Here is a 26,739-nt window from a genome sequence, read left to right as displayed (position 1 = left end):
GTATTCTTTATTAAAAAAATACTGAATGACAAATTGGGATATAAACTATTAAGCCAATCACAGCGTTGTGGGGCACTACGAGCTATGATGACGTCCAAAATCTGCGACTCTCACTTCTTGACATGTGGGATTTGTTGACTAGTGAAAATTTGTTGCATGTATAACGAATAAAGTATTATCTGCGTTGCGCATAACGCGTTTATTTCTAAGTCGACTCAGTAAAATGGAAAACACCAACCTTCACTTCAAAACAAAGTAAGTTTGATGATTTGCACGTGTAAACTGAATAACTCGCTAGCTTGCAATGGGCTAACCAAGTGTGCTGTCGTTTAAATGAAATAAACTAATTTTGGCTACTTTTCTCACGCAGCTATGCCGCTTCCAATAAAATTGAACCGTTTTATAAAGGCGGAAAGGTTCAGGTTAGTCCATCATATTCTTTAATACTTAAAAATTCATTATGAACAGTGATAACAGGAAAATAATGAGGATATCGTTGCGGATGTTTCTGACCTCTTTCAGATTAGCAAAGATGAGAAGTTCATCTTTTGCACTTGTGGATCCCGTGTCAATATTTTGGAAATAAGCACGGGGAAGATTGTGCACAGCATCGAGCAGGTTAATAACGATTCTGTGCATTTAAACACAATTTACACTCATCTCTTTGGAGTGTTAAACATTATTTATATTTCCATTTAATTGTATCGTAGGATGATCAAGAGGACATCACCTCCTTTGCGCTGAGCTATGATGATGAGGTAAATACACACTCATGCACACCAACCTTTAATATTATGATAATTAAGCATGGTATTCACCCAAATGTTTATGGTAAACACTTTTTCCTTCCTGTTGGGCTGTCTCTCTTTTTGAGCCTTTTGTGCTGCAGTTCTGCAAGAAAAGTGATGCATGGAGGCACATTTACCTGTATCATTCCCTCACCCTCTGTGTGCTGCTGCAGATCCTGGTGACAGCTAGCAGGGCTCTGTTGCTGAAGCAGTGGGACTGGAAGCAGGCCCAGTGCACCCGCTCCTGGAGGGCCATTCACACCATACCTATAGCCAGCATGACCTTTGACCCCACGTCCACGCTTCTTGCCACAGGTCAGCTATTGAAAGGAGTACATGAACTTGTTCAGTTACACCTGTGTGTAATGCTTGTTTTATATAGCAGGGCTCAAGACTGCCACCAACATGGTCGCATATGAGATCATATATTGTTTGCATGAAATTAATTTTTTTCCAACATGAATCTAGATGTGATGCAAATGAAGGTAGCCTGGCTCCGCCCGCCTAAGTACTTCAGCTCAATTTGAATTTCCCTTCAGCGAACCGAGGGAGTGGCTAGGATCAATGACGTTAAAGTCAGCTCTCGTTGACGGGACATCTTCACGCACAGTGTTTGGTTTGTTTACATCCTGCGCGCAACGTGATTCCCGGCCAAACGTTAGCGATTGGTTATGGCAGATCCAGAGTGGCACCGGGCAGATCCAATAGTTTTAAACTGCAACAGACACACGCCTTCAAGTGAGTTAACATTTGACAATTGAGTCCTACACTGCTGTCTTCCTGTTGCAGGTGGTTGTGATGGGACCATTAAGCTGTGGGACATAATAAAGCAGTACTGCACTCACAACCTCAAGGGATCATCCGGTGTTGTTCAGTAAGTAGCTATACTTTAAAATCCTTGGACCTCCCTGAATAACGTCTCTTTTTTTATTCTTCGGGTTTGCGATTTAGGGACATTATGTTTCTGTCCCTAAATCGTTTATTATGCATAATGTATTTGTATTTATTTGCTTGTCTAAAAGATTCAGAAAGTTAATTATTCGCCTTCCCAATAAATCCTTCAAGCCCAAGTTTAACTTTGTCCTTGTTATGAACACCAGTCCAAATACATTCAATATCCCTGTGTTGTCTTCTATGTGCGCAGCCTGGTTCACTTCCACCCAGACATGAGCCTTCTGCAGCTGTTCTCCTCCTCTGCGGACTGTGGCATCCGGCTGTGGGATCTGCGCTCCAGCCTGTGCCTCTGTGTGCTCCAGAGCCACTTCAGCGCCGTCACCTCGCTAGCCTTCACCGCCAGCGGGGACAGCATGGTCAGGTACGCCAACACCCTGGGAGTCGTCCTACCCCTACCTGTCATATGTCACTCAATAGATATTTCAATAGACCTCCCACTGCGACGTGATGGTTTCAACTGTGTTGTCCTGTATTGTTTTTGGCCCTCCTGCTTGCAGCTCTGGCAGGGACAAGATCTGTACAGTGTGGGATCTGAAGACGCGGACAGCCACAAGAACCGTGCCGGTCTATGAGGTGAGACTTGGGCATGTACAACCATTGACGCCTGAGCTTCATCCCATCCACGTGTTGTAATAAGCTGCACATTATCGTCCCTGATGAAATGAATGACAATTTATGGCATAGCCAATCGCAGACTCTGAACTCTATATTACACATACAATAACTCGTACAGTGATTTAACATGGTTGAGTTGCATACATCAATCAATCAATAAACTTTAATGTCATTGCAGAGCAACGAAAAATTAAAGCTATACTGTAGGATGTGAGAGAGCTAGCATGATTTGAAATTAGCTTCTCTTCGGAGTTCCGTTTAACTCCTCCCCCACCCTTCAGGACTCCCTTCCCCCACCCTTCGACACAGAGCCGTGCACGAGCGCTGCTGCTGCTTACGGCTTACTTCAACGGCAACCATTGCGTCACTTTTCAGGCCATTCAACTCCCTCAGCTGTCGCCATCGCTGAAAAGCTAATCCAATATTTATTCTCGTTTTTCCTCCAGCAGTCTCCAACTTCTTTTTTGTTGCTGCCTTTTCAGTTTCTGTCTTTCTTTTTCTTGCTTTTTTAAAAGGATGAACCGGGGCAAGTAACGGTGGCAGTGGTAACTTCTGTTTTTTTCTTCCATCGTGTTGACGTTGTAGGCTCACTAGGTCTAGTCCACTGTCATGAACTACTATGACAACAACGCTTTCTTTGTCCTTCGTGAACGCGCTCAGTTCGGCTCAGTCTCGTACACAGAGGGGAGAGAACGCGCAGGCTTGTGATTGGTTCTTTAGATTTGGGTACAATGTCTCCGATTGGTAAGCATTTTAACAGGTTTATAGCCGATACAGATTTCGTTTTTTTTTCGCTTCTTTTTCATTGCCCATAAGTTATTTATTGCTGTCAGGATGTAAAAACCAATTTCAACAACATATTAAAAAGTGCATATCACTGGAAATCGTACAGTATGCCTTTAATTAATCATCTTATACTAAATATGCATAGGAAAATCTATAACCGACAAACGAAAGTTGAAAACTAAGTATAGCATACAGAGTAGTTTATATTCTATCTATAATATAGTGAGTAGGGATGTAAGGCACTCAACTAAGGATGCGATATGATTCACGATTTTAAGTTCATGATTTTCTTTAACAAAATGAGCTGCAGACAAATATGTATGTATGTAACCCACAGTTTCAGCTGGAATTTGAACACAATGGGATAAAAAATAAAGTGTTTTTGGTTGGTAGGGGGGTTGTTATCGCCATGGTTACGACCCATGCCCATCTTGATACTCTTTTAGTGCTATCGTTCTTTAACTGTTGAGTGTTTTAATAAGCAATGTTGTATATGAAATCCGCAACACACCGAAGTGTTATACTATAGCTGCCCTGGAAGCCTAACCCTCTCTCAGACACGGACATTAAATACAGTACATCGCTGCTCAGAGGGAGCTTCACCATCCAGACACCGTTGCATTTTACTATATACACATACAATAAAATATATTTTGCCATTAAACACTAATGCATTGGTTGGGTTGGGTGGAGCTGCAAATCTGCTTGTTAGCATGGTTGGTCCTTTTTAGCAATTTCCGTGAAGGTGGTGGTGAAATGAGCTCACTATGGTTGTCATGCTGTAACATGTGGGTTGTGCTATTTGTGTAGCTCATCAGTCTCTTGCATTATTTGCTGTTTATATTGTCAATTTCTTTCACTGTTTTCATTTTTTTATTTTTTTTTATTTGAAACACAGGGAAGCCTAAATGCTGGTACACTGCTGTGGCAGCATTGTGTAGTCTATCTATAGAATAGTGAATGTTTGCGGGCCTGTTGCTGGGTGCTCATCTCTCTGATGTGTGTACCTAGGCGGTGGAGGGTGTGGCATTGCTCCCAGAGGACCAGGACTTGTCTCAGATTGGTGTTCAGAACCACGACCTGCACTTCATCACTGCGGGCAGCAAAGGTCAGTCCTCAAGTTCTCAATATCATGACAAAATAAAATACTGACAGAGTGCACATCAAACACATGATCAAGCTCTAAAAATACTTGCCCGCACCCACCACCGACAGGTGTGTTAAGAGTCTGGGAGGCCAGCACATCCCGCTGCGTCTACACCCAGACGCTGCCCTCGGCCACACCCCCTGCCGGAAAGGAGGGCGGCGAGACCCATGATGGCGACGACCCCCGCAGCCTGACCTACTTGCTGACCATGGGCGCCTCCCACCGGGTGGCGGCCGTCACGGCGGAGCACAACATCACGCTGTACCAGCTACCCGCACTCAGCACGCAACAACAGGTAGGACGCCCTGACAGGAAGAGGGGGTAGTGGAGTGCTGCCTGTCGATGTCCATACGTGTGTTGTTGTAGCCAGCAGGGGGAGCCAAGGTTAACTGATTATGTTGGGGGGGAATGAAAAATAACGTTATTGGATGTATTGTTATAACTCTGGATAGTGATTTAACAAATGTCAATATTGCTGTGCAGTAAAATACATAAATGTTTTTGTGCTTTTGAGAAAATCTTTACATACATTGTTTATTTTTCATTTTAGTTGGTTAGTTTTATCTGTTTCCAAATAATTCTGTTCTTTTCTAAAGATTATTCATACCTTGTTTTGGAAGAGGCTGAGCAGTCCCATGCTACATCTCTGATGTACTTACCAATATGTTTCCTTCTGTTATTTTCTCCACTATCCCCAGTTTGTGGGCTACAATGATGAAATTCTGGACGTGAAGTTCCTGGGGAAGAACGACAGCCACATCGTGGTGGCCACCAACAGCTGTCAGCTCAAGGTGTTTGAGCTCCTGACTAACAGCTGCCAGATCCTGTATGGACACACAGGTCAGTGATTCTTGGCCACCACCGGGGGGCAGCAGAGTATGGTGATGGTCAGTGGAAGATGAATGATGCAGTATATGTTGAAGCTGTGTAGGCTTTTAGGCATTTTGCGCATGAACTTCAGATGAGTTGCCCTTTCTCACATGCAACACACAAATGTTGATAATCCGAATCTGACCTGTAGGAGGAGGCTAGACGTGACACAAAAATTATGAAGCGCAAGTTGTAACAATGGCAGTCCTCTCTACAACCCCATGTTGACTGTCATAAATTATCTCAGAAACTAAAATCTCTAACTATTATTTGTTGTTTAGGAACTTAGGTTACAGAAGTTATACTAGAAGGTTACCGTGTATTCAAAACATGTGAGAAAACTACAGAGTACAAAACAACAAACAGATATTTTTAAAGCAGTCTAAAATGTGTATCTAGTCCTACAGGTCAGTGTCCACTGAATGGTTGAAACACTTTACATTTCAATAGTAACGTTGCTGTGTTAGGTAGACTGATGTAGGTGGGGACAAATCTTGGACAACGTGAGTGAACTACGTAAAATCACTTTGACACTTTAACACGTCACAGTTCAGCCAGATTACTTACCTGCTGCACAGGTCTGCTCACCAAGACCTACGCGTCATCTGATTTCCAGTCATGTCTATTTTTGCTTCTTTTAATAAATATGTGTTGCTATGAGATTAATGTGTTGCTATTTATTCCTCAGACACTGTGCTCTCTTTGGATGTCTTCAAAAAGGGCTTGCTCTTTGCTAGTTGTGCCAAGGTAAACATAAAATACCTAAAAATTATGTTTAAAAATAGAAATGTTGGAATGGATATGCATGGCTTTTAATTTCCTTCTTCTCATCAACCTTCTGTAAACCTTTTTCATGATGATTAATATTTGTAAACAAAAAAATCACATTTACTTGGTTGTCAGAGAACCTGTTTGGTAATTTGTTGGTAAGATGTTCCTCTCTAAAGTGTGTGTGTGTGTGTGTGTGTGTCTTTTGCCTGTGTGTGTCTAGGACAAATCTGTGCGTGTGTGGAGAATGGATGAAGACAGTGGCCAGGTGGTGTGTGTGGCTCAGGGGTCCAGCCATGCTAACTCTGTGGGCTGCATCACCTTTTCACGGTAAGCATCTATACTCCTAGGCTCAGAGGCTGATATTTTGGGAGAAATTCACAGGTGACCAGCAGTACAGTGGGAAAAGAGAAGTGCGAAATCAGTATATATTAGAGCTGTCAAGCGATTCAAATATTGAATCGTGATTAATCGCATTAATGTCACAGTTAACTCACGATTAATCGCGATTAATCGCAAATTATTTTTCTATGCAAAATATCCCTTGATCTTTTTGTCCCATAATTCTTCTCATTTCAATTCTCTTATCAACATGGTGAAGTGCATCGGCTTGCCTTGTGCAACTGATTTTTTTATTGATAACAACATTGGCTAGAGCTCTGTTGAAAAAATCGATTTTCCGATTTTTTATCGATTCGCATATTAATGAACGATTATCGATTCGTACGTCCAAAGATCGATTTTTTTAATAAAAAAAAATAAAATAATTGAAGTTAAAAATTTATATTTTATTTATTCCTGGAAAATATTCATGGATCCCCCTGTACACTTAGGGTGCTGCATATTCTTGAAAACAAATCTTGAGTGTGGTTTTAGAACAGATTTGAACATGCTCATATAGACGCCATTCAGTGCTTTTACAGTTTAAAATGTTCTGTTCTTATGTTCGCACTTTAAAGAAAAATGCACAACGTTTACATTTTATACTTCCAGTTTCAGTACTTCTCAGTTTATTAAGTGTGAGCAGTTTTAAAATAAAAATGCTTTTGGTAGCAACCGCTTTTGGGTGAATTCTTAATTATTTTCAAGCATAATAATAATGCACTGGTTAGTGTCCCAGTAGGAATCCACTGTTGCAGATATAGTCACCTCAATGATGTCCTCCATTTATTATCCTGAATTATCTTTCTTGAAGGTAGATTGACCCTTAACCTTTTCATCAGTCTTCCAGCCATCAGTAACTACCAATACTTTTAAGATTTGCTGTTTAATATTGATATAATACTAGTTTTAATATGTTGCTTCTCTACACAGTCATGAAGTGAAGGAAACGGTTCAAATACATTTTTCATTTTTAATAACACTAACCCCCGGATCGAATCGAAATTGGATCGAATCGGAAATCAGATCAAAATCGGATCGAATCGGATGGAATCTGAGAAAATTGGAAAAAATCGATTCTGAATCTTAAAAATCGGAATCGAATCGATTCTTGAAATTTGAATCGAAACCCAGCTCTAACATTGGCATATACTGATCAAAACAGGGCGATACAAAAAAAGAGCCTATAGTGCAATTAAACGACTGCTTTGAACAAATGTCATTTGAACATAGCAGTCAGGCTACTGCTTCTTTGTTAATATAATATAAATAAATAAAAATATTTTTTTTATTTTTTAAATAAAATAATTGCGTTAATCGCGCGATAAATGTTTTAACGCCGTTAAAATTGGTTTGCGTTAACGCCGTTAATAACGCGTTTAACTGACAGCTCTAGTGTATATATATATATATATATATATATATACAATCAATTTACTAATTTAAAATAAAATGATAGTGCAAAACTATTTGACTAAGATAAATAAACATATTATATACGTACATGGAACTGTCCGTTTGTAGGTGACCTGTGTGTTAAGTAAATAAATAAATATGACGTATAATATAAATAATTTGAAATGAGTTGAATTTTTTGTTTAATTAAAAAAATACATTCAATCAGTGATAATGCTAACGGCAACCAACAGTTAATCTATGTCACTCTAAAAGACATGGAAGGAAACAAAAAGAACCCCTACAATAGGGTTTCTCGCAGAAAATGTGTTCGTTAAGGTGGTTTTTTTTTTGGACTACGTAGGTAAGGCAGCAGGCATGTGTTGCTCAGGTGGCCGCCTAAGCTGTAACATGCTGTGTGAAACCCTGAATGTATTTGTTAGCTGAATTCAGTTGCATTCTTCTTTGAACCATGAAACTTACTAACAGGCTAAACATTAACTACAGTGGATGGGATGGCTCTGTATCTATGACTAACTGGGTTTCTGTGCCATTATCTTATAATGACTTCCTGGTAAAAAGGTGTTTATTGTTAGTGTAACGATGCACCAACTCACGATTCGGTTTGTATCACGATTCTTGACCCACGGTTCGATCCATCCCACGATTTCTTTAAATTTAAAAAGCATTTTATTTCACACTTGTATAACATTTAACTTAATGTAACATTTAATAACAAATAATTTGGAACACTGAACTGATTTGAACAGAAAGAATTCTACTAAAGTATAGCTAAATTAATAAATAAATAACCAAAGATTGCAGTTGGAGGATGCTTGCAGGTAGGCAAAAACCCTCAACTAGTTTGGTGGTTTAGTCAAATATCCTATTAGCGCTTCTTACTAGGCTATGTAGATTAAATAATGACATAATCAGGCCGTATAGAATGCAACATGTTTAATAGCCTAACTTTCAAATAGAGGGGAGAAAACATGAACGTCTTACATGAACGTCGCAATAACGAGGCATAGTGTTACGAGTAGCGTATGTGTGTGCGCGAGAATGGCAGTGTGCGTATGTGTGAGTGACGTCAGCGTGTCTAGTGAAGAAACTATCGAGTCCCGTACAATAATTTACCTATCCTGTCAATAATCAGTGGCCGCCTCATTCCGACCTATAAGCAGACCAACTGCAGGTCAAATCACTCAAAACAATAGAGACAAGGATCACACAGGCTATTTTTTTCGCGCTTGGCCCACTATGGATAAATGTCGTTCATATCGCATATGAGGACTTTGACGGCTGTGGAGAAATGCAATCCTCCGTAGCCACGGAGAGCTGGCATCACAGAGGGAATCTCGTCGCAGCATTACGGCATCGATAAGCGGAGCGTTGTCAGCAGACTATTATTTAGACAAATTATTAGCAAATTATAATCTGACATTTTGACCGGAGCGTTAGAAAGGGCGTATCACGCTTCTGCCTTCTCAGACCGCAAGACAGATTCGTGGCTTTGAGTTTCGCGATTTCGGTTTCGATACGTGTATCGTTACAGCACCAGTGTTTATCACAAGGGGTGTCCCATCCGTATCATCCGATCCACTAGCCTGGCTATTGCTAGACCAAGATCAATTGTCGATTGCACGTTGGTCTGGAGAAGCTGCTGTCATTTTCTTCAGCACAAGAGGCGTGATCAACAGGCCTAGTTCAACTGACTCTGTACGTAATTGGCTACTTGCCGTCGCTTCCCTGTCGTCCCTGTGTTAAACCAGCCAATAGCGCGCCAGGGGGGGAAACCAGCTTAGACATTGGCTCCCGCAAAAACGTATCGGAAGCAGAAAGAAATGTATTGCTCTTCTCGAGACCCTTCTGCAGGGCGAACTCAATCGCCAGACGTACGGGCTGGGGGTACCCTGTCTACCGATCCACGGCATCGGTATCGGTCCGATATTGGCCTAGTACGCTGGATCGGATATTGGAGGGGAGTAAAAAATATGATCCGATCCGAGCAATATGGCGCATGCTCAAGAGAGCTAGCGCATGAGAGCTACCTGTTGAACAGTCATGTCAGCAGCGTTGCAGCATTTCAAATATAACTTCATCACTTTAGCTATTTGTTTAATTCTTCACTTTTACAACCGTTTTATATTTTTTAAATGGTGTGCATTTTTACATTGTTTACTCCATTTAGACTTTTGAACTCTGTTCAATCTTTTCACTTTATTTTACGAAATTCAACTTTTCTTTAGTGAGATGTTTTAAAGTGGCTAATTAGCAATCATGAGAAAAATGCTTCCATATTAATATTCGTTGAGTAAAACAAAGTATCGGACTGATGTTGATATCGGCAGATAGCCAAAGCTTTGGTATCGGAAGTGAAAATGTGGTATCGGGGCATCCTTATATATCCCCATGTCTCTTTTGCATGTGTAGATAGATATATATTGATTTGGTGCTGTTTGTGGCTTTGTTTGTCTGTAGGATGAAGGAGTCGTTCCTAGTGTCTGGCAGTCAGGACTGCACAGTGAAGGTGTGGGACCTTCCTGACAACATCACGACGACAACGGGGGACCTGGTCGGACTGAGCGCACGTGTTACGGAAAAGGCTCACGACAAGGTTTTCACTCACTCACTCACTCACTCACTCTGCAAAAAGAAACTCTGAAGTATTCTATGATGACTATGAAATAAATTTCCAATGATTTATATACATAAAAAAAGAGGAAAAGTCCTGTTTCGGAGCTGCAGCGATGTGCAGAATTGTATCTGTATTGCGTCTCTGTGGCCAACTGAATAACCCTTATGGCTATCGTAGCCGCAAAAAAGGCATTGTTTCACTGTCACAGCAATGTGTGAAATTTGCACAAGGACTCGAATTACCACTCTCAAGTAATCTATCATTGCAAAGGACAGATTATCTGTTTTGTCCATTAGGGCTGTTACCGTGTTTGTTACCGTTGCTCACTGGAAATCAGTAAGATTCATTTATTTTAATTTTACTATTCAATAGTTAAATAAAGAAGTTTATAATATAAATTAATCGGAAATCGGAAAGACTGTCAGTCCTGTGTGTTCAAAGTTCGCTACGTCACAGCTGTTTCGAAAAGTGTGTTTCCATCTCCCATTTTGCGAATTTACTCTCTTTCGCATTTCTCAAAAACCACCTCAAGCGAGCGGATAAACCTTTTTGCGAATTCGAGGATTTTTCCATCACCGTTTACTAGGGCTGTAACGATACGCGTATCAAACCGAAAATCGCGATACTCAAAGCCACGAACCTGTCTCGCGGTGTGAGAAGGCAGAAGCGCGATATGCCCTTTCTAACTCTTCGGTCAAATTGTCCGATTGAAATTTGCTAATAATTTGTCTAAATAATAGTCTGCTGACAGTGCCCCCTCCTATCGATGCCGTAAATATGTGACGAGATGCCCTCTCTGTGATCACAGCTCTCCGTGGCTACGGAGGATTGCATTTCTCCACAGCCGTCGAAGTCCTCATATGCGATATGAACGACATTTATCCAGAGTGGGCCAAGCGCGAAAAAAATTGCCTGTGTGATCCTGTCTCTATTGTTTTGTGTGATTTGACTGGCAGTTTGTCTGCTTATAGGTCGGAATGAAGCGGCCACCGATTATTGACAGGATGGGTACTTTATTCTACCGGACTCGTTCGCTTCTTCACTAGACACACGCGCAACCGCTCGCTCTCCTCGCTGTCCACTCACTCGCTGACGTCACTCACACACGCATACGCACACTGCCATTCTCGCGCATACACATATGCTACTCCTCGTTATTGCGACGTTCATGTTTTTCCTCATCTATTGAAAGTTAGGCTATTAAACATGTTGCATTCTATACGGCCTGATTATGTCATTATTCAAGCTACATAGCCTAATAAGAAGCGCTAATAAGGATATTTGAATAAACCAACCAAACAGTTAAAGGGGCCCTATTATGCCTACCAGCAAAAAGCATCCTCCAACTGCAATCTTTGGTTATTTCTTTATTAATTTAGCTATACTTTAATAGTATTATTTTGGTTCAAATCTGTTCAGTGTTCCAAATTATTTGTTATTAAATGTTACATTAAGATAATTGGTATTTAAGTGTTGTTTAAATAAAATGCTTTTTAAATTTAAAAGAATCGTGGGATGTATCGAACCGTGGGTCAAAAATCGTGATACAAACCGAATCCTGAATTTGTGTATCGTTACAGCCCTACCGTTTACTGATTCGATACTTCAAAGTTCGCATAAAATCAGGGGGATGGAAACACATCTACTGTTGTGTTGGTGATACTAAAGAATGATTTATAAATTTTTAGTGAATCATACACAACATAAGGAACTTAAGGAATAAACTATAAAAATCACACATTAAATCGCACTCGCATTATTGGTCAAAATAAGTGCAATTAGATTATTTCACCAAATCGTTCAGCCCTACTGTCCATCAATGATACTTCTCTGTGGAACGGTCATACAGGAGATGTATATATCCTCATTCCGTTGGGTGCGAACAGCAGGTTCTGATTGGTTGTTTGCCTTTGGCAACGTTTACCTCCATCATTCCAAGATAGAAATATGGAGGGAAACGTAGGAGAAGGTGAAGGAGAATGGAATGGTGGAGTTACTCGTACGTTAGAGTCGATGCGAATGGAAAGATGGTGGTTAGCGTAGAAGAGAATTAAATTATGGAAATAAACGTAGGAGGGAGTAGAAAATAATTTAGTGATGGAGGTAAATGTCGGAGAGAGTATAAAGAGTATGTACTGATGGAGGTACATGTAGAAAAGAGTGGAAGAGAATGGACTAATTTTGGTACACGTAGAAGAGAATGGAATGATGGACTATTTAGGATGGAAGAGAACAGAATAGATGGACAGAATAGTCCAGTGGGTTGCTGGAAAGTGACGATGAATTTTAACAAGGTCATTTTTTGGGTTAGGGAAAAATCACATAGATAATGGATAATTGCAGGCTTGAAAACAACAATTTATCTTGCACAACTCCTTGCCCCACCCATTACGCTGAAGCTTTCACATGCATGCCTGTGGGCACATTCGTCACTTTAGTACTTTCCGCCACAGGTTATTCCGCTTCCAGGATTACTTTGTTTCCTCTGTGACAAAGAGGCAAGTAGGTCACACAGCTCAGTCAGAAGCTGGGGTGAAAAGCCCATTCAGTTTCTGTACATCAGGATCCTTATGAAATCGAGCGTTTATCGCATTCTATTTTTAACCAGGTTGGGGTTGAAATTTGATGAATAATAGGAATAGGAAACCATTTGCAATAGCTTGCATAATGACTCCAGGTGGAAACGGATAGTACTTGGTCAATGCTTAGCTTTTATCCAAAGCATCTTGCAGTGTAAAACACTCTTCTCAAATCATTTTTATAACATCGCCTTGCGGAAATTTGGCTTCAAGTTTAGCATGGGCAGCCTCTTGTCGGAATCAAACCAGGGTCTCGTATGCCACACGACGTACGACAGGAGCCTCTCCATTCGTCACCATGGTAACCTGCCAATATCCTCCTCCCGTCAGGACATCAACAGCGTGGCGGTGTCTCCCAACGACAAGTTGCTGGCGTCGGGGTCCCAGGACCGGATGGCCAAACTCTGGTCCCTGGGGGCCCCGGGGGCCCCTGGGGCCCCGGGTGCAGGCCCGGCCCTGCTCGGGGTGTTCCGGGGCCACAAGCGCGGGGTCTGGGCGGTGTGCTTCTCCCCCGTCGACCAGGTGCTGGCCAGCTCCTCGGCCGACGGCACGGCCAAGCTCTGGAGCCTGCAGGACTACAGCTGCCTCAAGGTTCATGGTCCCACTTACTCTGAGCATTCTTCCTTTGGTTTGATTTCTGTTTTTTTTGTAATATTATTTTCTGTGAAGTCCATTGCTTTGCGTTGTCACTAACTCAATGTGTTGGATGAAACTAGGGATGCACAGCTACCGATACCAGTACTCTGATCAGCCGTGATACTGTGCTCGTGTACTCGTACAATTCGGATGCAACCACTTACAACCACTTAAAAAAACATCAACGTCAACATAGTCTATAGCTTTGTTATGGTGTGAGATGCATTTAATTAGGTGAGGGCTGCAGGCAGCGCTCAACTATTGTTCTTTTTAGGCTTTATACTTTCTTTCTTTCTTATTCTCTACACATTTTGGGACCCTACTCCTTCCAAAAAAGTTCAGCTAGAGACTCCATTCCACTTTTTAACTGTTCATATTAGTTTGGAATCACGCATTACCACTTTCCTAACAAAAAAGTGTTTTTAGATGTCCAACTGGGGGGATACTCAGTGGGAGGACGGCAAAGCTGAGAGAGAGAATGGTCCGCCCATTCTCACACACTTCTACACACACACACACACACAGATTTTCGATATCATTCATACTTGTTTCAGAACGTTTAATTTCATATATATTCAGTTGGTCTCATTGACTTAACTTGATGCTAGAGCATGATTCCGTGACCCACGCTAGTCCAAGGTGGCTTCCACGAAAGCTAACCATTTCGGATATCGTAGGCGCTAACGTCAACATTTAACCTAGAAACACCAAGTGTTATGGTACTTTATTACACTGGTTCTAAAATGATTAATCGATTGGAGATATGATTAAGTAGCGGTCGTTTATTGTAAGCGACCCCCGTTTATATGTCTAGAGGCTAGGTTTTGCTACATACGGTGTACTTCCGGTAGAAGCTAAATGCTGCCGATGCTTCAACGTTTTTTTTCACGTCATGCTATCTAAAGGTAACTAAGTCAAATGAAAGCTGAGACTCCAGAGTCCAATGGTATAAGCATCATAATTTTGCGAGATTACCTCGATTAACTAGATGTGGAGTAATAAGGTCAATAACTCACTCACTCGCTTTGATGAAACATATTTTTAACCTCACTTTGCACTACAGTACTCTACTGTAGGAAATGCATTTTCTAGTTTACAATATTGCTCATTATAACGCTCATACACAACGACGTTAATAAAAAAAAGTATCACAACGTATCTATGGCGGTAACGTACCTCCTCTTTCCTAGAGGGGGGCGTGTAATTAAAGCTGTAGTTGTATTTTCAAAAGTGTAAAATCAAATCTGAATTTTAGGCCATAAAATGTCTTAAATACGATTGTGACGGATCTAAAAATTGCATTTGATTATGGAACCAATAACCACTAATGCATACAGAGCAACCCCGGTCAGAATTTATCAGAGCAGGGCCAGCTAGTCACGGGGGCTAGTGGCGTCTCCTCTCGTCAAGAAATATCTACTTGTTAACGTTAATTTGATCTATTATGGGTAAATGCAACAAGATCTGGCTTGAGATCAGCAGTCAAATATATCTATTGATGTATCTACTTTTTTTCAGAATCAACTGATTAATTTCATGCCCGCTTAATATTTTCAGTTTGTCTCATTGACTTCAGTTGAGGCTAGAGCCTGATGACGTCACCCGCTCTAGCCCAAGTTGTCTATCAGAAAAGCTAACCATTTCGGACGTTGCAGAGCCTAACGGCGTCAATATTTAACCTAGAAACAGAATGTTAAGCTTATTATTAATGGTATTTCTTGTTGCAATGGAGCTATAATGATTAATCGGAAATATGGTTGCTGTATATCGGGCGTCCACAAACGATAAGTCATATGACAAGCCATATCATTTTGTGAGCTTATCTCGTTTATGTAGATGTGAAAGAATAACGTCAATCAAACACTTTTCCTGGTTACGTGATGACCCACCCCCCCCCCTCACATACACACACAAATACTCACACACACTAGACTGTAACACTGACATGATTCAACCATTTCAAACTTTATCAGAATAGCTGAGCTCTTCTATATTTACAAAAAAAAAATATATATATATATATATACAAAAGTATAATGTGGTCCTACACCACCGAGACCAACTTTCTTTATCTGGTTAGTGTAATGACAATAAGCCGCGTTACTATTGTGGGAACATTTTGGCTGGGCCTTGTTTAAGATATCCGCTCCACTTTCTCTCACAGTCCAGACACACAGCGGCCGACTATAACCGTTGGTTAGCTTAACCACGAACTACAGACATTTTATGTTGTCTACAATGTCTATACTAGGCTCTATGTTTTTGTTTAATGAAGCATTACATACTTTTACAACTCTTGCTTACACAGTTTGAATGTGAATGTGAATACATTTATTTATTTACCAGTATGGAGGTGAAAAGGCACTACATTTGATCATAATGGTCTTAAGTCTTACATTTAACTTATTGAAACCTTCAGAAACCCTGACTCATGATACAAGTACTCGGTATCGGCAAGTACCTAGACTGGGTAGCCCCGCCCATTCTGCCGGTGATTTGAGTTTGACATGCAGAAGAGCAATACATTCCTTTCTTCTTCCGATACGTTTTTGCGGGAGCCAATCACCAAGCTGGCTTTTCCCCCTGGCGTGCTATTGGCTGGTTTAAAAATGCCGACAGAGAAGTGACGGCAAGCAGCCTATTCCGTACAGAGCCATTTGAACTAGGCCCATTGATCACGCCTCTTGTGCTGAAGAAAATGACAGCAGCTTCTCCAGACCAACGTGCAATCTACGATTGAGCTTGGTCTGGCAATAGCCAGACTAGCAAGTACCGTAATGTAAGAAAAAGGGATGAAACTAGATGAAACGTGTTTTTGATATTATGTTTTCTACTGATGCCTTAATGGTACTGGCTAGGTTGTCGTAATGTGCAATGTGACACGAAATGACCACCTATGTGTGAAACTGGAATGAAGCCATCAATTGTGATGGAAAATTAATGGAGTGATCTCCAGTAAGAATCAGTAGAGACTGAGCCCTTCCTCTTGTGACTGCACTATTGAGAAACGGCGCTTCTGTTATTAAAGCTGTGGTATTATTAAAATTGTGGTTTTGATGTGTCTGATGACGCAGGATGTCATCTAAGATGACCTGCAAAATTAACATTTTGGTGGGGATTTTTTGGCACCTTTTTGACTTAATTTTCGTACTCAAAATTTTGCTTCAAGAATTTTGTTTTAAGCCAGTCTGTCGAAAGCTGTTTATTTTTTGTATATTTGTACGTATTCGAATTCAGTAGTGTGGTGGCTTGACAGCCCTTGAACAAGGAGACCTTGTTTTGTATCGTTTATGGTTGGCTTTATTTCTCCAGACATTCGAGGGACACGATGCGTCCGTTCTGAAGATCGTCTTCGTCAGCCGAGGAACACAGCTACTTACCAGGTAGATGTGTGTGTGTGTGTGTGTGTGAACACAGCTACTACTCCCTGCAGCAACATGCATTTTACAGGGCTCCTCAATACCAAGGACAGAGGGTGGTGATGTTGGAAGTGGTTTATTGTATGGAATGAGATTATAATGATACACAGAAGGAGGTGTAACAAGGTTCCAAGCAGGAGAACTCCTGGAGTTTGTGGTGATGGCTGGATAACCTGTCCACATTTATTGCTCAATGCAAAACGTGTGCATCCCCATTCAGCCCCAGAGTCAGTTTGACTTAAACCAGCCATTATCCACACACTCCCCCCTCACTAATAAAGTGTAATATTTATATAGATAGATAGATAGATAGATGGATAGATAGATAGATATACTTACACTTACTTTTATCAAATCACTTAAGACCAAATCCTTTGTCTCCTCCAGTGGTTCAGACGGCCTGGTGAAGCTGTGGACCATCAAGACCAACGAATGTGTGAAAACACTGGACGCCCACCAGGACAAGGTGTGGGGTCTTCATGCCAGCCGCCAGGACCACAAGATGGTAACGGGGTCGGCCGATTCCACCATCACCATCTGGGATGTGAGTAGCACTCACTGCTCAAAGCACAGCTTCTGATGTGCAAAACGGTTCCGGTGCTAAAAAAGTTCTCGAACCGGTGCTTGAAAAAACGAAACCGCACACACTTGCATCCATGCAAAACTTGTTATGAGTTTCACAAGCAGAAAGTCAGCGGACACTGAGTTGTAGTTTAGGACATTTCACACGTTGTCAACCACGTGAAAGAATAAGGTCAATAAAACACTTTTCCTGGTTACGTGATGACCCACCCACACACAACCACCACACAATACACACACACGCTAGACTGTAACGCTGACATGATTCAACCAATTCAAGCTTTATCAGCTCAGCTATTAAGTATGTATGCATGCATGTATACATATATATATATATATATATATATAATATATATATATATATATATATATATGATGTATATTCCGAAAAATGGAATTTAAGGAAGTGGGCAGTGTGTGATTGTGTATGTTGCCGTGCACGTGTCTCAGCGTCTCGCAAGCAGGGAACGAACGGAGTTATAATTGATACATTTGTCTGCCAATTTTTCCCCATGCCATAAAAAACAAACATAAAACCAAAGATTCCATTTTCCCTATACCATATAACTATTTGAAAGTACGCACTGGCTCTTTTATAGAAGGCTTATTTTAATTACCGTACTATAAGGCGCACCGGAGTATAAGCCGCAGCAGCTAAATTGAATGATGTGTACATATATAAGCCGCACTGGACTATAAGCCGCAGATGTTTTAATGTTTAATTACCATTAGGGCTTGCCCGAATGCCATTTTTCAAGCTTCGAATACTCGTTGGTTTTTCCGAGCGAATATTCGAATACTCGTTCCAGAAAAAAACACCATCAAAAGCAACATTAATAATCCCTATATACTCCCTGGAACCGATTTTTGACAGTATCTGCATATTTTCTTGAAGATTTAATAGCTTTTGAACGTTAATTAGTAGGCCTAAGTAGGTTTAAGTTCCTTAGTTTTTCCCCATGAAAGCGAACAGCTGTTGTTCCGTTCCAAATCAGCTGTCCTCTGCCATCTCAGCCCTTACGGGAGCTTTTCTATTCATCCTGGAACGTGCATCTTTTCAGGGAATTTGTAGAATAAATCCATAACAAATACAGAATATTGATTGTCTTATGTGTCCATATTATATCCATTATATTGTCTGGGTATTCCCAAGACGCTCACGCTCTGCAGTAAGCCAGTCACAGTTGATTGGCGCGGCGCTGTACAGCGAACGTAAACAAACAACTAAGCTAAGGTTAGCATTTTGCTAAGTATTACTTTTCCTCCGAGATCCCGCTAATGTTGTGTTATAAAGTAAAGGGAAAAAAGATATCTATTCTTCCTTCACTTCTCTCGCTTCTCTGCTTGGTGTCGCTGACGCTTATAGTTTGCCTCCCTCGGCTCTGGTAACGTCACGTACGTGGAAAAAAAACAACGAAGCCCTGAATACAAATTTAAGCTTCGAATACTAATTTTCCGAGTGGCCGTTAGCTTTAAAAATCCATAGATTAGCCGCACCGTTATATAAGCCGCAGGATCGAAACATGGGAAAAAAGGCGCGGCTTATAGTCCAAAAATTACGGTAATAGAAAATGTATGTGTTAACATTTTTTCCTAAAATTAGTTGTTGTTTTTTTCGGTTCTGGGAGTACGTTTTCAAAAGTATCACTTAGCTTTTTTTTTCTTTAGAAGAGCAGCTTTTTCGCTTTTTGAATGTTTGATTGTTTAGTAGGTGTTCATGCCATTGCAATACCTACCGGCCTTCTTGACCAAAACCCACTGACCGACAGAGAAGAATAATGTGTTGAAACGTGTGCATCATCAGGATGTGACTGAGGTGGAGCAGGCGGAGGAGCAGGCCAAGCAGGAAGACCAGATACTCAAGTGAGTTTGTTTCCACTTTTATTAAAGGGCCCGCCCTTGACCACCACCCTTACGGGAGCTCGGTTCGCCCTTACAAGAAAAGTTCAATTGTATCCACTTGCGACGTGCATTAATCGTCCCCAGTCTACCACAAAGGCATTTGGGTTAGTTGGGTCTATCCATGCATCTTGCATCTGGGTGGACACTCCCACTTATAATGTCATGAATGGTCATTTGGATTATGTAATGGTTGATTGACCCCACACAGGGCTCCTGATTGATCATAAAAGCTTTCTTAGGCTAAGGAGTATTTCTTCAACTCAAAGCTTTTGCTTCGGCATACATGTCAAATAGGTAATAATTAGGGCTGTCAAGCGATTAAAAAAATTAATCTAATTAATTACAGGCTCTGTGAAGTAAATTTTGGCAGATGAGTGATTCAATGAATAATTGACATAATAGGCTTTAAAGTTCAATGCCTCTTTTATTTAAAACATGTCTTTCATTAACATACGGTGCATTTTAAGATCAAATAATAACATTTCGATCTCACTCAAGATTCAATGCATCTCAGTCGAGGCTTGACGAGGCTGCCTGCTAGGGCCAGCTTCAGGGGCTGTGGCAGCTCGTACCTTGCTACCAAATGTTTTGCGTTGAGGTGATATGCAAGGGTTAATGAACTCCGGTGATAGGAAAATTCCTTACTACAGAGATTGCAGATAACGGTGTTGCTACTGCTAACGCGTTAATTTGACAGCCCTAGTAATAATTGAGAAAACCTTTGATGCATAATATATATTAATTAATATTATTTGACATTGACCATAACAGAAATGGGAACACATCAACTCACACAGGTTGTGTAAGTAGACCAACACCAATTTCAAAAAGTGAAGAAAAAGGGCCGAGACACTGAGTGACTAATGGCCTGTGTTCGACAAAGTTTTGTTTACCATAGAGGAAACCTCCATGGTATTTTGGTTCTGATAATACTGCTGTGTCGTATGTCACGTGCAGGCAGCAGGAGCTGTCTAACCTTCTCCATGAGAAGAAGTACCTGAAGGCCCTGGGTCTGGCCATCTCTCTGGACCAGCCACACACCGTGCTCACCGTCATCAGAGGTACCAGAATGCCCCAGCACAATACACGATACAATGCACGACAAGCCATTATACAAAACATTATACTATATACTTTAATATAATACAGTATCTTCGACAATTCACATCTTTGATGGAAAGACATTTAGTCAAGATGTGTTTAATAGTCGAATCTTCATGCCATAAAAAAATACCATGCGTTTGTGACAGCGGAACATTCCAATAGTATCCAGCTGCAGCCCCGGAGAACAACACCCTGGCGTGACAACAACAACCCAGGCGTGAAGGAAGTTCTCTGGTGTGATTTATTTGTGAGACTGTCAATATGCTTAATATATTGAGTGATATTCTTGTTAACTCTCACTTGCTTCCATGAACAAAGGTATTATTGTATTCGAATTTAGCGAAAAGTAAATAAACCACGGCACTGTTTTAACATGAATATTACTCAATATTTTAAGCATATTGACAGTCTCACTTCCATGGTTGATCTTTGGTTTCTGATAGCGGGTTGTAAAATAGGTTTAAAAAATAAATCTCTTCCGTCACACCAGAGTACTTCCGTCGCGCCTGGGTTGTTGTTGTCACGCCAGGGTGTTGTTCTCCGGGGCTGCAGCTGGACCCTACTCGAACATTCCATAGGGAGAATGGGGGGTGCCGAAAGGTGATGCCACAGCATAGCTATAAGTTATGTGGGTGTGGGTGTTCACTCAGTCTTCTGTGTGCAGTTTGCTGTTGTGTTTTGCTTTCAAGGAGAGCACATTCTATCTAGACCATTGGATTCACAATGGATTCACAATCTGCAAACTGTGGCGACAGCTAAATCATGCCACTTACACTGGTGCTGAATCCTCAAATTTCCGCCACTCTGCTAAATTGAATGCTGCATTTGTTCTATACGCTGAAACACTTGAATTAATGCAGGTTTTATCATGATCGGATGTGAATACCCTGTCTATTCCAGTCTCCCCACAGACCGGCCAATGTTTGCGATCATTAACTATTATATTAATTACGGTATATTACGCTAGCCTATATTATAGTCAAGTCGGATAATAGTAGCCTATGTATTCTTGCAAATAATATGCAGAAAATGCATCAAAATAGAGCTTGTTAATCAACATAATATAATGAACAAATCGAGGGAAAATCCCTCCTATAGGCCTTTCACACATGACCCACAAGTCTGACATTCTCCGGATAATCCCCAGTGTAAAATCAGGAGGAGCAGAGAGTGTAGCCGCTTAGACACTGCGACTACCGCTGCAAACTTTTAGCTTGATGTCTTCCGCCTCCTACACCCTACCCTGGCGCCAGCCCTCGTCTGATGTATAGGGAGTTTCCAAAAGTATCATATATTTTAGAAAATATGTTTGAACACGTCAGATGCAGATTATCTCCTGATCATCTCGGACCTGATTCTCCAGAGTTCATCTGGAGTTCATGTGTAAAAGGCCTACTAGCGTGGTCTGGGCTAAACCTGCTAGTCCTGGACACCCCTGACTGGCTTTAACCATTAAACAATTAGAACAAACGTGCTACAAAAATGGAATGTGATCCGTAAAAAAACAACAACAATGGTGTCTTCTTTATTTGAAAGGAGGGTTGGGCTAGGCAAAGCTTTTTAATGTTTCTTATGGTAGATCTGCATAGTTAAGTACTGAAACCTTTTTTAAATCCAGCCATCCGTTGAATTTTAGTAGTTGCCTCCAGCATCATTAAATAAAACAGATTACTACGGCTTTTATTACTACTACCTAATGATGTCAGCTATGAAAGCTCTTTTTTTATAATTACCATAAATTAGGCAATCAGTTTGTTTAAACTGCTCCCAGTGAAACAAAAAAAACTCATCGTGATAGCTCGGTCGGTCTTGCCGTTTCTCGGCTCAGTATTACCAGGAATAAACACTGAGTAAACACAACCTTAGTGAAAGGAAACAAAAGAACACCTTGATACAACCTTGCAGATTACTGATACGCCAATCGTAAAGGGAAATAAATGTAACCAAATTATTATTTAACTGTTAAAAAGTTCAAATACAAACTAATGAAGGATACTTAGATTATTGGAAAGAAAAAAGAGATAATCAAAAGTAGGCATGAATATTGTAGTAACCTAAATTATTAACACTTGCATGTTTTTACAATTTGAATGGTACTAATGGAAGTGATTCACATGAATTACTCGTAGAGAAATACCAGTTGGACAAGCCTGTTTCTCTAATCTCATTCCAACACTCGGGTGAGTAGATGGAATGGGGAAACGTTGGCAGAATGGGGTTTGGCCATAATGATTGATCCTTTGTAAAACCTGGACAGCCTGTTGAGCTGGTCACTGAGGCATTTCTTTTGGTAGCCATTCATTCCGTTAGGCCGACAAATGTATGTCGAAGGCAATGCCGTAATGCGCTACAACTATAGGCATAGCCCATAGTCGTGCCATTAAAGGCAACAGACAAGGCTGACCATATAAAATTGTGTGTGTGTGTGTGTTTGTGCGCTGCACGTGTGTACGGCGTATCAAGTTTTCACCACTTTTCTGTGTTGCCCCCAGCCATCCGTCAGAGCGAGGACAGCCGTGACCTTTTAGAGAGGACGTTGCTGAAGCTCCGATTGGACCAGAAAGGTAAAGAGTCAAAGGTTATGACCTGATGATTTGTCCTGTGATGGACCAAACGTTTAGTTTTTTTTTCCCCCTATAGAATATGGACTATCTATTCTCTCGCATCCCATGCAGACATTTACATTAAAGAATGTCGTAGAAGCACTTTCATCCGAAGACTGAGAACAGGCAAAGCATAAATTCAGAATAGAGAATGTACATGCTGCATATGAGGGGATATGGAAACATGCTGCAGAAAGTCAAGCATTTTCGAGTGGACAAGTTGGCGTCACAACTTTGTTGGAGAGGAATTTCCATTTTAACTGATTTTTATTTTTGACATTTTTGTATATGTTGTATACTGTGATGAACAGGTAAACTGCATCTCTGTAGAAGTCTGGCCAAACAGGAAAGATAAATGGATAGATGGATGTTAAAATCTCAAAATAAATTCATAAGAATAGATTCAATGTATAATTAACAACTTAGGTTCAAGGCAAAAGATGGGTAGTCATTGGTATTCATTAAAAAAACGGGGCCAATCGGCGCTGTGGTCTTTTTAAGAACACGCAAAACGGTGTCTCCATGTGAACGACGGCCTGCCTCAGGGGCCAAAGGATGGGGTGTGTTCAGGGTACCATGGTCACGCTACACTGTGTCTGATCTGTGTGTACCCGTCCCCCGTCCCCGCCCCACAGAGTCCCTGCTGCGCTACTGCGCCGTGTGGAACACCAACGCCCGCAGCTGTCTGGACGCCCAGGCCGTCCTGCAGGTGCTGCTGACGCATCTGGCCCCCGAGGAGCTGCTGCAGTACCAGGGGGCCCGGGGCCATCTGGAGGGCCTCATACCTTACACAGGTCCGCACACGCACGTGTTTCTAAAGACTTGGATAGGACCACATTTGTGTAAAGTATTGAATGTATTGTACTGAGATGGATGATTTGCCAGCCCTTGCCAGTGTTTGGCAGTAGTGTCGCTTCAAGTAGTGAAGTCACTAGTTTGACTACATTCCTCAGCAGGGTAACGTTGCTGTTTTTTAAATTAAATAGCTTTTCAGGGAGATCGGATAGCTAACAAAACACACCCACACACAAAAAGGCAGTGTACATGCACACAAAACAATCGCACAGGGCCAGCTGCCAGAAAGCTCTTAATTACAGCCATATCACTTTCTTGGCAGGCAAGGGGACAGCCAATGATTTAATGTCACTCACTTTTTAATCCTCTTCCAAGTAATACTTTATTCCTCTGTGTGGCTTAATGGGGCACTTACAGTATCGATTTCTCATTTAATCTCTCCTCTGCAGAGCGACACATGCAGAGGATCGGCCGCCTGCTCCAGTCATCCATGTTCATTGACTACATGTGGCAGAAGATGCGAGTGACTGGGTCCTCATCCATGTAAGACAAAAATTTGGGGAACACATGACCATGGTCAGTCTAATCAGAGCAAAGGGCTGGCTACTGAAGAATGTTTTCGTCTTTGCGTCAGTCAATGGTTGTACACGTAATCTGGCACCAAGTCGTACACACTACGATGTATTGGACTCAAACAGAGCTCAGGCATCCAAAACTTTCCATTCCCACACTGCAACAATTTTTAGACAAAAGTTATATAACTTTATCCAAAGTCCCAGTGGGTGTTTGCTTCTCTTCTCAGTACAGCTAATGTTGTGCTCAAGCTGTCAGAATTTTCTAATGGGGTGTAAGATCCATTTTTTACTAGCAATGTTTTGCGAAAGCAAGTCTATGACCAGAGTTTTGTTTACGAGAAGCTGCTACTTCCTTCTGGTCAGCCAAACCTCCACACCACATTGTTTGCTTGGTCACGGGAAAGTACAATTGTACCGTCGACTGCAACGAGATGAGTGATTAATGCGTTTCTTTACTCCAGGTTGGAAACAAACTCTAAGGAAGGGTGAACAACGATTAAAAATTGGGTTTGGTGCCTTTGTACAACTGTCATACCATTGTCTGGGAATCACACCGGTCAGCCGTGATTCATGGCAAGTGGTGTTACAACCGGTTCTCTGAATAAAGGCATACAGAGGGGCCTATTGATGAAGGCTGACAATGGTAGGATATCAGGTGAACCGTGACGGGTGCTGTTCATGATACCTCCTGCCCGTTTGTAGCATAGCGGATTAGTATTTAAGTGTAAATTAGTTATTTGATGATGAACTCAACTCAATGTGCGTTTAATTCACCTTGTCTAATAATGAACTAAATAGCTTCCAGAGAACGCCTTCCAAGATAGTTAATTACGGCCATTTAAACCAAGAGTGGGATATTGAGAATGAAAGTATAGTAGAAATCCAAATGGGTCCTGACTAAGCTAGTCTGTTTCCATGAGCATTTTCTGGAGAATATTCTCTTTTCATTGAAATGCCTGAAAGCTGGCTCTGTAGCCAAAAGTCCCTACCAGTAGAAAGGCCGTTCCAATACTGTGGTAGTCTGATCTAATAATAATGGATTGAATATATATTTAGTGCTTTTCTAGACACGCAAAGAAGCTTTACAGTGAAGGGGGGACCTCACTAACCACCACCAGATCTAGTTTTCGGTGATCATTTAAACCATTGGTCTGGCCCATATGGGTTTGATCACTTTGTTTGGGAGTCATCTCCTCCATTCATTATTTATCTCCCCGTATCCGTTTTCTACTGTAGCATGGGACCAGATGAGGAGATGGACACCTCTGCTGTCAAAGACTCCACGCCTCCGTTTGTGATTGACAAGGAGACTCACGGGGGTTCTGAACATAACCTCAAGGAAGATGATGATGATGAGGAGGAAGATGATGACGATGACCTCGAAGACGAAGAGCTAGCCGATGAGGAGAGCGTCACGAAGAAGGCCCCTGCCAACGGGAGGCAGGTTACAAACGGAACTAGCAACGGAGGCCATCACGCCGGGAGTGAGGAGAGCTCAGACGATGAAGGCGAAGAGAAAGATGACAAGGAAGCAGAAGAGGAGGAAGAACAAAACTTGAGCACCAAAACAACCAAGGGGGTTACACTCCACCCACGTGTTCAGATCCTGACCAGCTGACCTGGGATTCCCCCCGTGAGTCCTTAGCGACTGCCGGTCCATAGTGACCTTGAGTAGCTGCCGCAGAGGTGAAAGGGAGCCCTGTTTGGACACCAAGCACGGACCTTATGTTGTTAAACATGACTGACCTGGTTAAACTTCCTGTGTTTTAATGTGCACCGGCATGGCATTCTTGCCATGGAAGCATTGTCGATAAGAATGGATTTCTGTTCCTTTACCCAAGTTGTGTATCCCTGCTTATCATTGTGCTTTTCTGAGGCACACACTGATCTAATTGTTAGCTAAAAGAAGGAAGGAATGCCTGGATGGGTACATTTGTAAGAGCAAAATAATAAAGGGGTATTTGTATCTCTCGAACGCCTTATGCCTTATCAGCTAATCTGTTTTCTGAAGGGAAAAGTAAGAAAGTTCCTTATAACCGTGGATTTGGTGTATCAGGATGAAAAATGGATTTTAAAATAAAGAAAATTAACTAACATGTAGTAACATGTAACATGCTGTTTTGTATTTTTTTTACTGTTTGTTATAGGGCTTGTCTTCTGTTCGGAATGACGATATCTTTTGGCATGCTGTTTCAGCCATGT

At 41.4% G+C, this 26,739-nt stretch overlaps 1 protein-coding gene across 1 annotated transcript; it reads left to right on the top strand.

Annotated features, from left to right (window-relative positions):
- Window positions 1–95: 95 nt before the first annotated feature.
- tbl3 (transducin beta like 3) lies at window positions 96–26,648 on the top strand. Its single transcript, XM_030375409.1, has 23 exons — window positions 96–255; window positions 371–422; window positions 523–618; window positions 711–758; window positions 962–1,103; window positions 1,578–1,662; window positions 1,933–2,103; window positions 2,240–2,315; window positions 4,155–4,251; window positions 4,359–4,585; window positions 4,989–5,130; window positions 5,849–5,907; window positions 6,152–6,258; window positions 10,186–10,321; window positions 13,252–13,512; window positions 16,870–16,940; window positions 17,364–17,520; window positions 19,363–19,421; window positions 20,418–20,521; window positions 23,057–23,128; window positions 23,803–23,961; window positions 24,412–24,505; window positions 25,774–26,648. The coding sequence occupies exons 1-23, from the start codon at window positions 224–226 to the stop codon at window positions 26,153–26,155; spliced, it is 2,829 nt and encodes a 942-aa protein (XP_030231269.1). The 5' UTR covers window positions 96–223; the 3' UTR covers window positions 26,156–26,648.
- The last annotated feature ends 91 nt before the right edge of the window (window positions 26,649–26,739 follow it).

The sequence above is a fragment of the Gadus morhua genome, chromosome 2, assembly GCF_902167405.1.
Source record: "Gadus morhua chromosome 2, gadMor3.0, whole genome shotgun sequence".
NCBI classification, from domain to species: domain Eukaryota; kingdom Metazoa; phylum Chordata; class Actinopteri; order Gadiformes; family Gadidae; genus Gadus; species Gadus morhua.
The sequence above is the reverse complement of the archived record's forward strand: the minus strand, read 5'-3'. Positions and strand labels throughout refer to the sequence as shown.